The following is a 14376-nucleotide window of genomic DNA, read 5'->3' on the forward strand; positions in this document are numbered from 1 at the left end:
GCCAGGCATTGCCAGGCATTTGCCAGGCATTGCCAGGCATTGCCAGGCATTTGCCAGGCATTGCCAGGCATTGCCAGGCATTGCCAGGCATTTGCCAGGCATTGCCAGGCATTTGCCAGGCATTGCCAGGCATCGCCAGGCATTTGCCAGGCATTGCCAGGCATTGCCAGGCATTTGCCAGGCATTGCCAGGCATTGCCAGGCATTTGCCAGGCATTGCCAGGCATTGCCAGGCATTTGCCAGGCATTGCCAGGCATTGCCAGGCATTTGCCAGGCATTGCCAGGCATTGCCAGGCATTTGCCAGGCATTGCCAGGCATTTGCCAGGCATTGCCAGGCATTGCCAGGCATTTGCCAGGCATTGCCAGGCATTGCCAGGCATTTGCCAGGCATTGCCAGGCATTGCCAGGCATTTGCCAGGCATTGCCAGGCATTGCCAGGCATTTGCCAGGCATTGCCAGGCATTTGCCAGGCATTGCCAGGCATTTGCCAGGCATTGCCAGGCATTTGCCAGGCATTGCCAGGCATTGCCAGGCATTTGCCAGGCATTGCCAGGCATTTGCCAGGCATTGCCAGGCATTGCCAGGCATTTGCCAGGCATTGCCAGGCATTGCCAGGCATTTGCCAGGCATTGCCAGGCATTGCCAGGCATTTGCCAGGCATTTCCAGGCATTGCCAGGCATTTGCCAGGCATTGCCAGGCATTGCCAGGCATTTGCCAGGCATTGACAGGCATTGCCAGGCATTAGGGGGTTTCAAAGTTTGCAGGTCGCGCATGCAAGTTGACTTAGCAAGTCAAAATTTGCGGGGCGACTTGCTTGAATTCATGCAAGCCGCTCTGGCCAAAAATGGGTGCATGCCGGCTTGACTCGGCAAGACAAGTCATCCCTCCCTGCCCCATCTGGTGTTGTCTCATCACAACTTCTTCAAAACAACATGGCAGAAGCACCAGCAACTCCCATCAACCCGACCTCAAAACCTAAGAAAACTACCAAAAAGAAAGCAGTCCCCTGGGACCGTGATGGTGTGGATGGTGGTAATAGTAGCATGGATATCGTTCTGGAATGGCTCTCATCTGATTCCAACTACCAACGATGGAGGGGAGATCTTGAGGAAGGAAAGACAAAGAAGTCGTTGTGATCTGAAATTCTTCAGATTATGATTGCGAGTGGGATCACCCACCGTGATGTTAAAGGCAAGTACCCCACCCCAAATCAATCTATCTTCTCTAATTTTTCTTTCATGTTGATCCAAACGTCTTCTTAGGCATCACTCAAAAGATCAGTGATCTCCAGTCCTTGTACAACACTGCTCGCGACTGGAAGAGGAACACTGGGGCAGGAATTCTTGAAAGTGATGCAGTCAATGGTGTCAAGACTGTCGAGGGTATGCACAATTCAGATTGGTCTTCCCTGAAGATGGACTGATTTCTTTTTTCTGGTTTCTAGATCAAGTGCACTTCTTATGTCGATACTGGGACATTCTTGATCCAGTTATGGGATCAAGGTCGGTAGCCGAACCACTTTATACTCGATCATCTGTTCCCGACCCAGAAGGCCAAATGGACAACCCAACTGGCGACTCCATAGGCAACGAGAATTCAAACCTCCTGAGCAGCGGTCGAGACGCTCAATCTGACGATGACGAGGCCGAGATTACAACTACTCAAGCACCAGCTTCTGCTCCTGCTCCTACGGCCTCAACTGCACCAGTACAAACTCAAAAGAAAACAAAGAAAAGGAAGAAATCAGTCGGTCGCTCAAGCACGAAGAACAGAAAGGGGCGAAAGAAGGCAAATCCCGAAGAATTTTACATGAAATCAGTGATAGTGAAGAGGCAGGCAGAAATGACTAAAGCCCGAGCTGAAGTGTCAAAGGCCAAAGTGAGCTACATGAAGGAGTTGAGAGAGCTTGGGCTTGAATATTCAGAAATCAAAAAGGCAGTCGATGAAGAGTTCCCTGCCATCCCTGACATTCTTGCAGATTCCGAGGAGGACAAATCAGACTCAGATGAAGATAGTTCCTAGTTCTACTTGAATCTTTTGTAGTTCCTAGTTCTACTTGAATCTTTTGTTTTCTTTCAGCTTGACTCAAACATGAGAATACATATGATTCACTTTTAGTCGCTTCCATTCTGTTATGAGAGAACAATGAAAAAAATAGATTTCATTGAGAAAACTGATTGTGAGGAGAATAGCAAGCACAAAAAAGTGTAAGAGCACTAAGATACATCCAAATATTGCAAAACACCCTGATACACATGCTCTCGAAGTTGATTACCAGAACTATTAGCCCCTTGTCTTGGGAGATCATCATCATCAATAGGTGCCGTTAAATTGATTGCATCATGATCAATGGCTGGAGAGGTGTCTTTCAGTAGGAAATTGTGGAGAACTACACAGGCAGATACCCACTGTGTGATCTTCTTCATTGTTTCAGCGGAGGTGAGTTCCATTCGGATTCCTCGCAAACTTTGAAAACGTCCTTTCAGAATGCCTATGCAATGCTCATTACATACTCGGAGAGAGGCTAGATGCTGGTTGAACTTTTTCTTCAATCTTGGCATCGGTCCGTGGGGTGGTTTCTTGAAAGCTGGCACAAGGTTGGACTCGGCAGGAAATCCAGAGTCGCCTATGAGATACTGCCCAGGAGAAAAGAACTGTGTCTTCTGCAGATTGAGTTCGCAATTCTCCCAGAGTCGAGTGTCATGGCTGCATCCGGGCCATCCAGTTAGGTAGTAAATGATTCGTTTTTCAGCATCGCAAACGACCAGGGTAGCCAAGCCATATGATCCCTTTCGAGAGTAATAGTCTTGAGGATCAATTGAAGGCTTTTCATCCAATGGAAGTAGGGTTCCATCGATGAACCCTACACACCGTTTGAACCCAGTTGAATCGGCTATATCTTCAGCAATCGTTTCGCGTGCGTTGTGGTTTGGCCATACAACATAGTCACTGATATAGCAAAAAAACATCACAGATCAACCTGATGAAGATTCAGAACATGTTGAGAAAAATAGCTAACCTTTCCAGAGCTAGTATTGCTTCAACCACTCGCGAGCAGTAAAGAATAACGGTACCCTCGGAAATTCTGAAAAAACGAGCCAGGACACCGATAGATGATCCATTTCCCGACATACCCATTCGTCGTAGAGTCACCATGAGTTGATCCTGGACCGGTCGCTGGGGCACGTTGGAGTTATTATGGAAAATTCGGTGGTTTTTGATCAGATCTAGCAGCTGGTGGAAGGATCCTTGAGACATCCTGAATTCTTGCTTGAACCGGCCGGTATCAAGACGGAAGAGATATTCGGTGATGTCTGGGGCTCTTTCCAGTCGAAATCTTTCCGCTAAGTATCGCTTCTTCTTTATCGAGATCAGTGTCATAACTAGCTCTTCAATTTCGCTATCTTCACTAGTAGATGATTCGCCATCGCTGTCGTTATATCGAGCCTCGAAGGCAGCTTGCGTGATGTGAAGACAAAGGATCTGTCGTAAATTTCGAATGCTTTCGGCTCGTTCGGATGATTGAGGCATTTGGAGGCGTTCTTGAGATATATCGTGGTTTTTTTGATGGTTGTTGAGGGCGGCTATGTATGTATGTGTAGCAAGTTCGGGGTTTTGGGGCGCTCAAAGTCAATAAAAAATTTAGCGGGGGGCAAGCCGACTTGTAACACGGCTTGCATGCGCGCCAAGTTTTACTTTGAGTCCCACTATTGCCAGGCATTGCCAGGCATTGCCAGGCATTTGCCAGGCATTGCCAGGCATTGCCAGGCATTTGCCAGGCATTGCCAGGCATTGCCAGGCATTTGCCAGGCATTGCCAGGCATTGCCAGGCATTTGCCAGGCATTACCAGGCATTTGCCAGGCATTGCCAGGCATTTGCCAGGCATTGCCAGGCATTTGCCAGGCATTGCCAGGCATTTGCCAGGCATTGCCAGGCATTTGCCAGGCATTGCCAGGCATTTGCCAGGCATTGCCAGGCATTTGCCAGGCATTGCCAGGCATTTGCCAGGCATTGCCAGGCATTTGCCAGGCGTTTACCAGGCATTGCCAGGCATTTGCCAGGCGTTTACCAGGCATTTGCCAGGCGTTTACCAGGCATTGCTAGGCAAATCCTCAACCGAAGGAATGCCTCCGGTCGAAGAGGTATGTATACCTCCTCAACTGGAGGCATTCCTCCGGTTGAGGAGGTATACATACCTCCTCAACTGGAGGCATTCCTCTGGTTGAGGAGTACATACCTCCTCAACCGGAGGCATTCCTCTGGTTGAGGAGTACATACCTCCTCAACCGGAGGCATTCCTCTGGTTGAGGAGTACATACCTCCTCCATTCCTCCGGTTGAAGAGGTATGTATGGGAACTCAATGACGTAAGAGTTTTGCGATTTGCAAAACTCTTACGTACAACTTGTAATATATCCCATGTATCTACATAGCCCATGTACAGCTATGTAGATACATGGGGCTTATGTAAGAGTTTTGTGAATTGCAAAAATCTTAAAGCAACATATGTACCCGCGAGTTCTTGGCCGGAGATTGAATCACAACCACTACAAATTTTTCAAAATACACTCAACTCGACAAACTCAGCACTTCTCATGTCTCCTCCACCTCTCCCGGATCCCCCTCCTCTATCAACAAGACAAAAACCGGAGACACCCCTTCCAATTCTAGATAGCATCACAAGATTCCTGACGGATGCAATTTCAGACAAAAACCCAACTCAATCCCTCAATCAAGGCCAAATCATCAATCTCATCATCTCCCTTGCCAAACTGAGATCAGCTATCATCGGCAACAGCAACTCAGCAACAACAGACACAAACACCCTGTCAGGCTCGGTGATGCCAAGAGCAATATAGCTCCTCTAGCTACACCGGCGACAGAGCACGGTGCGGTGGTAAGCGCAATAAGAGCGCGGTGAGAAGGGTAAAAAATAACTCAAAGTTATTTTTAAGAGAAAACCCAAAAGGGTTGTAACGGAGGGGCCAGGAGCGCCTGGGGTATTTAAGTGCCCTCCGGTGGTCTTACAGGGCCTGCGCACAATATGCGCAGGGGTGGTTATGGAACCTGTGACTTCTGGGGCCCAATTAAGGGTGTTTTTTGAACGTACTAACGTTCCCAGGGCAAGGGATATGATCCCGATAAAGAAAGAGGGAAACAGCGGACTTACTCTTAAAGAGGGTCCGCGAAAGAAGACGGCAGACGACTCAAAGAACCAAAATTGTAACTATACTGGCAAGCGACCGGTCGGGTAGACCGGGCGGGGCAGGTATGGCGACGAGGTGGTTGGTATGAATCTGGGGAGGCTTCTTCTCGCTCAGAAGCCTCCCTTTATATATTCTTGCGGCAACCGGTAGGGTCGCCGTTCCTATTGCAAATTACTCGCGGCTTCTCGGCCGGGGACATAGCTAGTTCAGACAGGAGTGATCTTGAGTTCTACTACTCTGACCACTCCTGTTCACTGTTCTCATTATTGAGTGTAGCTCTTCCTCGGTCCAAGGAAGAGTTTTTCATTCAGGACGTCTATTCTCGGTTGAGAACTTTGGGCTGGGGGAGAGTAGACTGTTCACTTTATTGCTATTCTCCTCCGGCCGGCTCCACTCAATCAGTTCTATTGTCACTTCTTAGAGCAATAGGACAGGAGAATGTCTAGCACTCGTTCTCTTGGATTGAGAACGCTTTTGTATCCCGTTCTCTTGTTATAAGAACGGGTTTCACTCATAACTACATTCTTTCTCCGGCCGATACCTGCGGCCGGAGTTTGTACACTCTCTCCTTGATTCTATCAATCGTTCAAGGGGAGGGTTTTTGCATATTCATATTCTTATTTGCGGCGCTCTGCGCCGCACTCAGTGCTCAAAAAGTCGCAGTTGCTAAAGCTGTGTAGGTTTCGCGACTACTTGGCGCTCTGCGCCGCGAATAGTATGCACAGTTAGCAACACATGTAGAATTGTTAGCTGGTCTCTAACTTATTCTAGTAGCCCGGCTGACACACCCTGCAGAAAATCCTAGACCGTTTAGATTGTATCAAAAGACAACCCATCCCAGCTCCTATCCCGTTTCGTCCAACTTGAGATTTGGTCGCTGCTGACAAACAGAAAGGTCCAAACACTAACAAGGGAACTCGGCCAACGGAACGCATCACGGTGTAGTCATTATTCCTGTGTTTGTAGGAGAAAAAATTAAAACTTTTATTTTTACTCTCTAAGCGCCTCAAGATAGCAAAAAATTGACTGCAGAAATGGAATCTACGGCCAAAATAACCCCTAGTCACCAACTGGAACCACTTTCATATCTCTACTGGATCAGAAGATACACAGATCACACCTTTCACATGCTAGTCCGGGACAGTTCACAGAGTATTTCACATATGATTTCACACACAACTCAGCTCTAGGATACTTTGCATAGGATATTGAATACCTCATATTGAATTCCTTTGTTTCTTTTATTTCCTTCCTTTGATTCCACTCAACCACAAGTTGGCCACTGTTTTGATATTGCATACATATGAAACTCATGTAACCCCCTAGAAGTTAGACCCCTTCTCAGTTTACTATATAAGGAGGCCTCTGCCTGCCAGTTGTTTCCTCCCTCATGCCATCTGGCTCCCATCATCCATCTACTTACCTGTCACAGTTATTTATTACACATACATATCACAGTTACTTGCAATTCACACTCATAGTTGATTTCACAAACCTTTCACAAGCCTCTCAAGGTACTGGGTTCCAATCCTGGTGGAAGCATAGCTTTCAAACCTTGACCTTCTCTTTTTCACTTTATATACCCTCTGCTCACAGACCTGGGTTCAAGCCCCATCCAAGTCATCAGTGTTTTCTGCCCATTTCAGACACCTCATCTGTTTCTTAGACACTCAGAACTTTCCACAATACAATCCAACTATACTCTTCATCTCTGAACATATCCTCATCACTGAATAAAACTGCCAAGCTTAGCTTGGTGGTCTTGTTTTCTGATATCCAGAAAGGCAGAGTTTGCACCTCATCCATACCTTTTGCCATTCAGCAAAAGGGTCTCACGACACCTTTTGAGTCTTACAACGGCACCGATACCATCCAATGCGGAGCTTAACAAATTCAAACCCTCCAGTTGTGTTATTCACACACCGCCTGGCTTCAACGCACTTGACACAGCCTCAGCTACCAACATTACAACCAGCATAAATAAGACTCTGGCATCCATCAATGCCAACATTGACTCTATCCCAATTGAAGCGACTGGTATTGCGGTTCTCCCATCCAAGGATCTCAAGATATACACCTCATCTAGAATCAAGGCCTGTTGGATCCTTGATAACAAACATCACTGGACAGGCCTTTTTTGCCCTAGCCTTGCCACATTTCCAAACAGATATCCGGTACTCTTACACGCCATACCGGCACATTTTGACCCCAACAACAGAAGCCATTTGGAAACCCTTGGTACCCAAAATCAAATCAATCCAGCTCTAATCCAATCAGCATGTTGGTTGAACAACCCGGCAGAAAACGGGAAAAAGAATGGTTCAATTGTTCTACAAATCATTGACAAGAAAATTGCACTCAAAATCGAAAAATACGGACTTTTTCTTCAGCACGAACTTTATCAAGGGGCTCACTACACCCAATCAATCCCGCAATGCTTTTGATGTTGGAGGATTGGCCATACCGCTAAATGGTGTAAAAACAATCCACTCTGTAGTAAATGCCACGGTAGCCACAACTCTAAGACATGCAATACTGCTTCACCATCCGCACAATCCTGCTGTGTTTGCCTTCTACATGAACAGTCTTCATCCAACAAGACAATCAATAAACTTGATATGAAGTTTGCTCATTCACCTTGGTCAACAGATTGCCCATCAATGGAACAAGAAATTCTGAATTGCCGGAGGCGCCGATGGAACCCTTGATTTCCTTACTAGTCCCCTCTTTCTCCATGTTCCTCTCTCAAAACTAGTTTAATCTAAAGATGAAAACGTTATAGGCACTTGTCAAATGTAGAGTTGTCAATTTTTTAGCCTTGTAGTCCTCTTTTTGATATACTTCAACTTGTAGGTATACACTACAGTGCGCAATGCTAAAAGCCAAACTGCACTTAAAAAAAAAAAAAAAAACAGATGTACCTGGGTCCCGTCCGACAAGGTCGGACGGGACAGGCCAGCCAATCCAGCCCACTTGGCGGGCTATATTGGCTGGTGCTCGCCCTAGTCCTTGTCGGGAGGGACATGCCCGCCATCCAGCTCGTCGTCTCCCTTCGCGGCGAGCTGGATGGGTGTATACAGGCCATGTCCGCTGGGACTTGGCCTGTATACACATAGCCTATGTACATCCCTTGCTTGCCTTTTGGCGTGCGGCTTACACACGCCAATTATTTTGGGGGGCAGGCTAAATCCACACCAAAAAATTACTTCATCCACTCCAAAAATGGAGTGAACAGTAGTCCACTCCAACTTTCATTGGAGTGAACCATAGTCTACTCCAAATTTTGTTGGAGTGAACAAAATTACACTCCAAAAAAGCCTGTTTTTTGGAGTGTACCCATGATGCACTCCAAAAATTTTGGAGTGAACCCAATTCCACTCCAAAAATATTTTTTCCAAAGTAAAATGATTCATTTTTTGGAGTGCACAGACGTTCACTCCAAATTTATTGGAGTGGTTTTCCACAATATTCTAGTGAAAGAATTCAGGGTTCTCAAAGAGGAACAAAACCTTATGTCAGCATCATATGTGTATTTAAAATACATCTAAAATGATGTATGTACAATTCTTTCAGTTTCTACAATGACTAAAAACTTCACCAGAAATAAATTAGGGGGGATTCAATTAGGTTGATTCATGTAACCTGCATACTACTGCTATAAAGTTTTCCTGGTACTCCATCCCAAGAACTTGGAATATACATTTTTCAAAGTTACAAGTTTCAATTATACAGATTCCAAATTGCATTTTTTTTAAATTTGAGAAGCCTTAATCCACTCCAATAAATTTGGAGTAAACATCTGTGCACTCCAAAAAAAAATGAAAAAATCTCCCTTGAAAAAATATTTTTGGAGTGGAATTGGGTTCACTCCAAAATTTTTGGAGTGCATCATGGGTACACTCCAAAAAACAGGCTTTTTTGGAGTGTAATTTTGTTCACTCCAACAAAATTTGGAGTAGGCTATGGTTCACTCCAATGAAAGTTGGAGTGGACTACTGTTCACTCCATTTTTGGAGTGGATGAAGTAATTTTTTGGTGTGGATTTAGCCTGCCCCTTATTTTGGCGCGTGCGAGCCGCACGCAAATTATTTTGGCGTGTGGGAGGCACACGCCAAAGGCAAGCAAGGGCTCGCTTGCCGTTTGGCGTGCGGCCAAACACACCAATAAACCCTGGCGTGCGGCTCCCACACGCCAAAAAAACGGGGCGTGTTGGCGGGCGTGTGTTTGTCAACACCCGGCATTGCCAGGCATTTGCCAGGCATTGCCAGGAATTTGCCATGCATTAGCCAGGCATTGCCAGGCATTGCCAGGCATTTGCCATGCATTAGCCAGGCATTGCCAGGCATTGCCAGGCATTGCCAGGCATTGCCAGGCATTGCCAGGCATTGCCAGGCATTGCCAGGCATTGCCAGGCATTGCCAGGCATTGCCAGGCATTGCCAGGCATTGCCAGGCATTGCCAGGCATTGCCAGGCATTGCCAGGCATTGCCAGGCATTGCCAGGCATTGCCAGGCATTGCCAGGCATTGCCAGGCATTGCCAGGCATTGCCAGGCATTGCCAGGCATTGCCAGGCATTGCCAGGCATTGCCAGGCATTGCCAGGCATTTCCAGGCATTGCCAGGCATTGCCAGGCATTTCCAGGCATTGCCAGGCATTGCCAGGCATTGCCAGGCATTGCCAGGCATTGCCAGGCATTGCCAGGCATTGCCAGGCATTGCCAGGCATTGCCAGGCATTGCCAGGCATTGCCAGGCATTGCCAGGCATTGCCAGGCATTGCCAGGCATTGCCAGGCATTGCCAGGCATTGCCAGGCATTGCCAGGCATTGCCAGGCATTGCCAGGCATTGCCAGGCATTGCCAGGCATTGCCAGGCATTGCCAGGCATTGCCAGGCATTGCCAGGCATTGCCAGGCATTGCCAGGCATTGCCAGGCATTGCCAGGCATTTGCCAGGCATTGCCAGGCATTGCCAGGCATTTGCCAGGCATTGCCAGGCATTTGCCAGGCATTGCCAGGCATTTGCCAGGCATTGCCAGGCATTTGCCAGGCATTGCCAGGCATTTGCCAGGCATTGCCAGGCATTTGCCAGGCATTGCCAGGCATTTGCCAGGCATTGCCAGGCATTTGCCAGGCATTGCCAGGCATTTGCCAGGCATTGCCAGGCATTTGCCAGGCATTGCCAGGCATTTGCCAGGCATTGCCAGGCATTTGCCAGGCATTGCCAGGCATTTGCCAGGCATTGCCAGGCATTTGCCAGGCATTGCCAGGCATTTGCCAGGCATTGCCAGGCATTTGCCAGGCATTGCCAGGCATTTGCCAGGCATTGCCAGGCATTTGCCAGGCATTGCCAGGCATTTGCCAGGCATTGCCAGGCATTTGCCAGGCATTGCCAGGCATTTGCCAGGCATTGCCAGGCATTTGCCAGGCATTGCCAGGCATTTGCCAGGCATTAGCCAGGCATTGCCAGGCATCACAGGCATTTGCCAGGCATTGCCAGGCATTGCCAGGCATTTGTCAGGCATTTACAGGCATTTGCCAGGCATTTGCCAGGCATTGCCAGGCATTTGCCAGGCATTGCCAGGCATTTGCCAGGCATTGCCAGGCATTTGCCAGGCATTGCCAGGCATTTGCCAGGCATTGCCAGGCATTTGCCAGGCATTGCCAGGCATTTGCCAGGCATTAGCCAGGCATTGCCAGGCATCACAGGCATTTGCCAGGCATTGCCAGGCATTGCCAGGCATTTGTCAGGCATTTACAGGCATTTGCCAGGCATTGCCAGGCAATGCCAGGCAATGCCTGGAAACGCCTAAGAATAATTCTAAAAGATTGCGCCACACTAAATATTTTTAGTGTAAAACTCCCAGAGCTTATTCAAGGAAGGCAGCCCTTCAGGCACCAGTTTATTTTGTCAATATCCGTGACAACTTACATTTCCCTTCCAAGCTCCTAAATCCCCGTAGAGTGAAGTTCCACAGCGTTTATCAACGCCCAAGCGCAAGCACCAGCGGCCTAGTGCTTTAAATTTGTGCAGCAAAGCCATGTAGCATTGAATCCGGCGCGGGGCGTCAAGTTTTCCAATGGGGGGTTCTGGGTTTGCAGTGCCGCGAAGCAGTCTCATTGGAGCTACAGGAGTTCATGGAATGCAATAAAATGTTGTGCAACTGCAAACAGTCGTCATGCACAAACTCTGTGGAATCTTGGGGTAGAGATGGCATTTGGGACCCGGATACCCGCCGTGGGTCCGGGTACCAGGTTGTTTTTCTGCCTCAAATCAGACACTGGTTACTGCACCGGTAGCCACCTGAGTAACGGCGGTATTTGGGTGGTGTACCCGCTCCCATTGGGAGAGCCAGATCTGCTGGTGGCGGAGGAGATGTTCCAGGAGGGCAAGGAGCTCAACCAGGGTGCTGCAAACCTTGATATTTCAGGTACTGACAATTGAGAGACACAAAAACTCTCTCACTGGTGAGTACTGCCAATTGAGAGAGCAAATACACCCACCCAGGGCCTCTCCTTTGGGCCAGAACCAGGTAGAGTCCATTTTCTCTCTCTACTGCCGGCCTGGCCGCCCAAGTTTGGGGTGGGCACCCACCAGGTCATTTTTTCATCAAAAACTGACAACCGGTAACACACCCAGTTTAGCTGTTATTCCTGTGTTTGCAGGTGGAAAAATTCACAATTTTATTTGTACTCACTATAAGTCTCAATATTCCACCAAACGGGTGTCAGAAATTATGGAATCTACAGCCAAAATAAAAATTAGTCACCCGCTGTTACCATCCTCATATCTCTACTGGATCAGAAGATACACAAATTACACCTTTCACATGCCAGTCTGTGACAGTTCACAAAGGATTTCACACACAGCTTCACACACAACTCAGCTCTAGGATACTTTGCATAGGATATTGAATATGGCATATGAATTTCTTTGTTTCTTTTATTGAATTCCTTTTATTATACTCAACCACAGGTTGGCCACTGTTTTCATATTGCATATATATGATACTTGTCAGCCTGTAGGTAACTAACCGTGTAAAATGAGGTTGTTACTAGCAGTTTGATGGTGTAAAGTACCAAGGATGGGCCAAGGTGACGTGATAATATCTGTAAAAGATAACACTCAATCAGTACACTTGGTACTGAGAGTCTTGCTCAATGAAGGCGCATCCAGATCAACACAAGGTGCTAATAGGCATCCAAGGAATAACTCACTTGGGTTTGTGGGTTTTACCTACAAAAGGTAAAGGGTAATCAAGAATCTATGGAGTTTCCTGAATTAAATGATGGTTGAGAATGAATCCACTGTTTAACTGTTAGTATGTTAAAACTTGCTATAAAATATTCTAAGCAATAAACAGTCCATGAGGGGCTGTTTATATATTGAAGAGTGTCCAGGGAGGAAAGAATGGAAGCTCCCAATGACCAGTGGGGAACTGGGAGCGCTTCACAGGACAGATCCTCTGAAGGATCAGTAATACAAATGATCTGTGCAGTGTAATGATCAGTAAGTGAGCTACTGGTCTCCCACCAGATCAGTAGTATCTGTATTGTTGTATAATAACAGATCTTTGTTGATTACTTTCATTCCATTCAGTCTCCACTGAATAGAAAAACTTCATACACATTACCTCACTGCTTTGGCCAGCCTGTGGTACGTGTATGAATCAGAATTTTCACATGTAAAGGGAAATAAGGGCGTTACAAGGTTCTAATGAGTGATACCTTGTCTGGTACACATTTCACGTGTACTGTACGACCTAACTGGGGCGGGGTGAAAAAAGGTTTCCTGATTGGCGGGGTTGATAGGTAAGCTGAGATCGGCTAAATCCGGTGGAGTCGTGGTTCCGGGTTGGCTGCTGCAGGCCAGTACCGGTTGCTCCTTGACCAACTAGGTTTCAGAGCTTGACCGCTGCGAACTCATTTGCGGGGTGCCGCGCCTCCCCCGGGGGAGGCGCTGCTGATCAACCTCCGCCTGCGCTCTTTGGTGCGCCTTTGCGCAGGGTGCCACCTCTCCTGTTAGCGCTCCTGGACTTGACCCACCTACTGCTGCTCTGCCAGTAAGCGCACATCCAGTCTGCTGACACTCCCTAGGTGTCTACGTGGGCCAGGGATAAACCCATGGCCTCTGTTGGTACTGTTTATTTTGCTCAGCGTGTGCTGAATTCATGTGGGATTCCACTGTGATTCAGGTGACCCGGAAGTTTCTATCCTTCCTCCCCAAGCCACCTGGGTATGGGATAAGGGAAGAGCCTATTTTCTCCCTCACCCTCCCCTTTTTTCCCTTCTCAGCCCTATAGGGCCTCTTGGGATTTGGGAGGGGTTGTAGGGAGTGGTAGAGTGTCCTCACGCCTCCCTCAATGGGTAGTGTGATACAGCTCCCCCTTAGGAGCTCTTTAGCGGAAAGGTCTGAGCCCGTCCCACAACTCCAGGGGCCTGGAGCCAGCTCAGACCTAACCAACCCCTATCCCCTCTAACTGCCTTGTCTGAGGCTAGCCCTAACTCCAGGCTCTTATCTAATTGACATCTAGTTCTGCTTGTTATGGTATTACTGTGAAATGCACTCAATTCCTAACCTAATCCGTCTCGGTGACCTGTGTGATTAGCTCTTCCAGGTCCCTTGGGACTTCAATCCGCAATTGGTCCCTGTTTTGGTGGCCTTGCCGCACTCCCCTAGATAACGTGTCCGCCCGATTTTTGGCGGAGACCACCCGCTTTGCTACCAGGTTGATCTGATGTTCAATCAAGATCTTCTGGATCTTCTTCCACTCGTTGTTGACGAGGTGGTCCTTTGATTTCTGTTTGAGGATTGCGCCCTCCGTTGTGGTGTTGTCTGTCCACACAATGAAGGTTTTGTTAATCAACAAACTAAAGCATGTATTTCTGCTAAGCAATTCTGACAAGGGAATACATGTGATGAAATAAAAATATAAAAATAGAAAATGTACCTAAAGGCAAAGGGGACAATTTAAAGAGACACAATAAGAACAAGGACACAGGACACAGGAGGACAAACAACTGGGAAAAAAAAGAAAGAGTCAATGATGTTGACTGGGATGAGTCCAATGAGCCGTTAAGAACCTACAAGTCGTATGAGTGCAAATGGAGATTGGCAAAGAAGATCGGCGGATTTGTTGGAAAGAAGGGAAAGCCGAGGACTGAGAGTA

At 47.5% G+C, this 14376-nt stretch overlaps 1 protein-coding gene across 1 annotated transcript in view; it reads left to right on the top strand.

Annotated features, from left to right (window-relative positions):
- Nucleotides 1-1156: 1156 nt before the first annotated feature.
- PtA15_16A135 (uncharacterized protein) overlaps nucleotides 1157-14376 on the top strand; it is a gene marked incomplete at both ends in the record, with an annotated part of 80651 nt that continues 67431 nt past the window's right edge. Inside the window, 3 exons of the mRNA XM_053163795.1 lie at nucleotides 1157-1181; nucleotides 1265-1384; nucleotides 1447-1951. Coding sequence (XP_053027784.1) covers nucleotides 1157-1181; nucleotides 1265-1384; nucleotides 1447-1951 — 650 coding nt within the window. The remainder of the gene's footprint in view (nucleotides 1182-1264; nucleotides 1385-1446; nucleotides 1952-14376) is intronic.

Source organism: Puccinia triticina, chromosome 16A, assembly GCF_026914185.1.
Source record: "Puccinia triticina chromosome 16A, complete sequence".
Lineage (NCBI taxonomy): Eukaryota > Fungi > Basidiomycota > Pucciniomycetes > Pucciniales > Pucciniaceae > Puccinia > Puccinia triticina.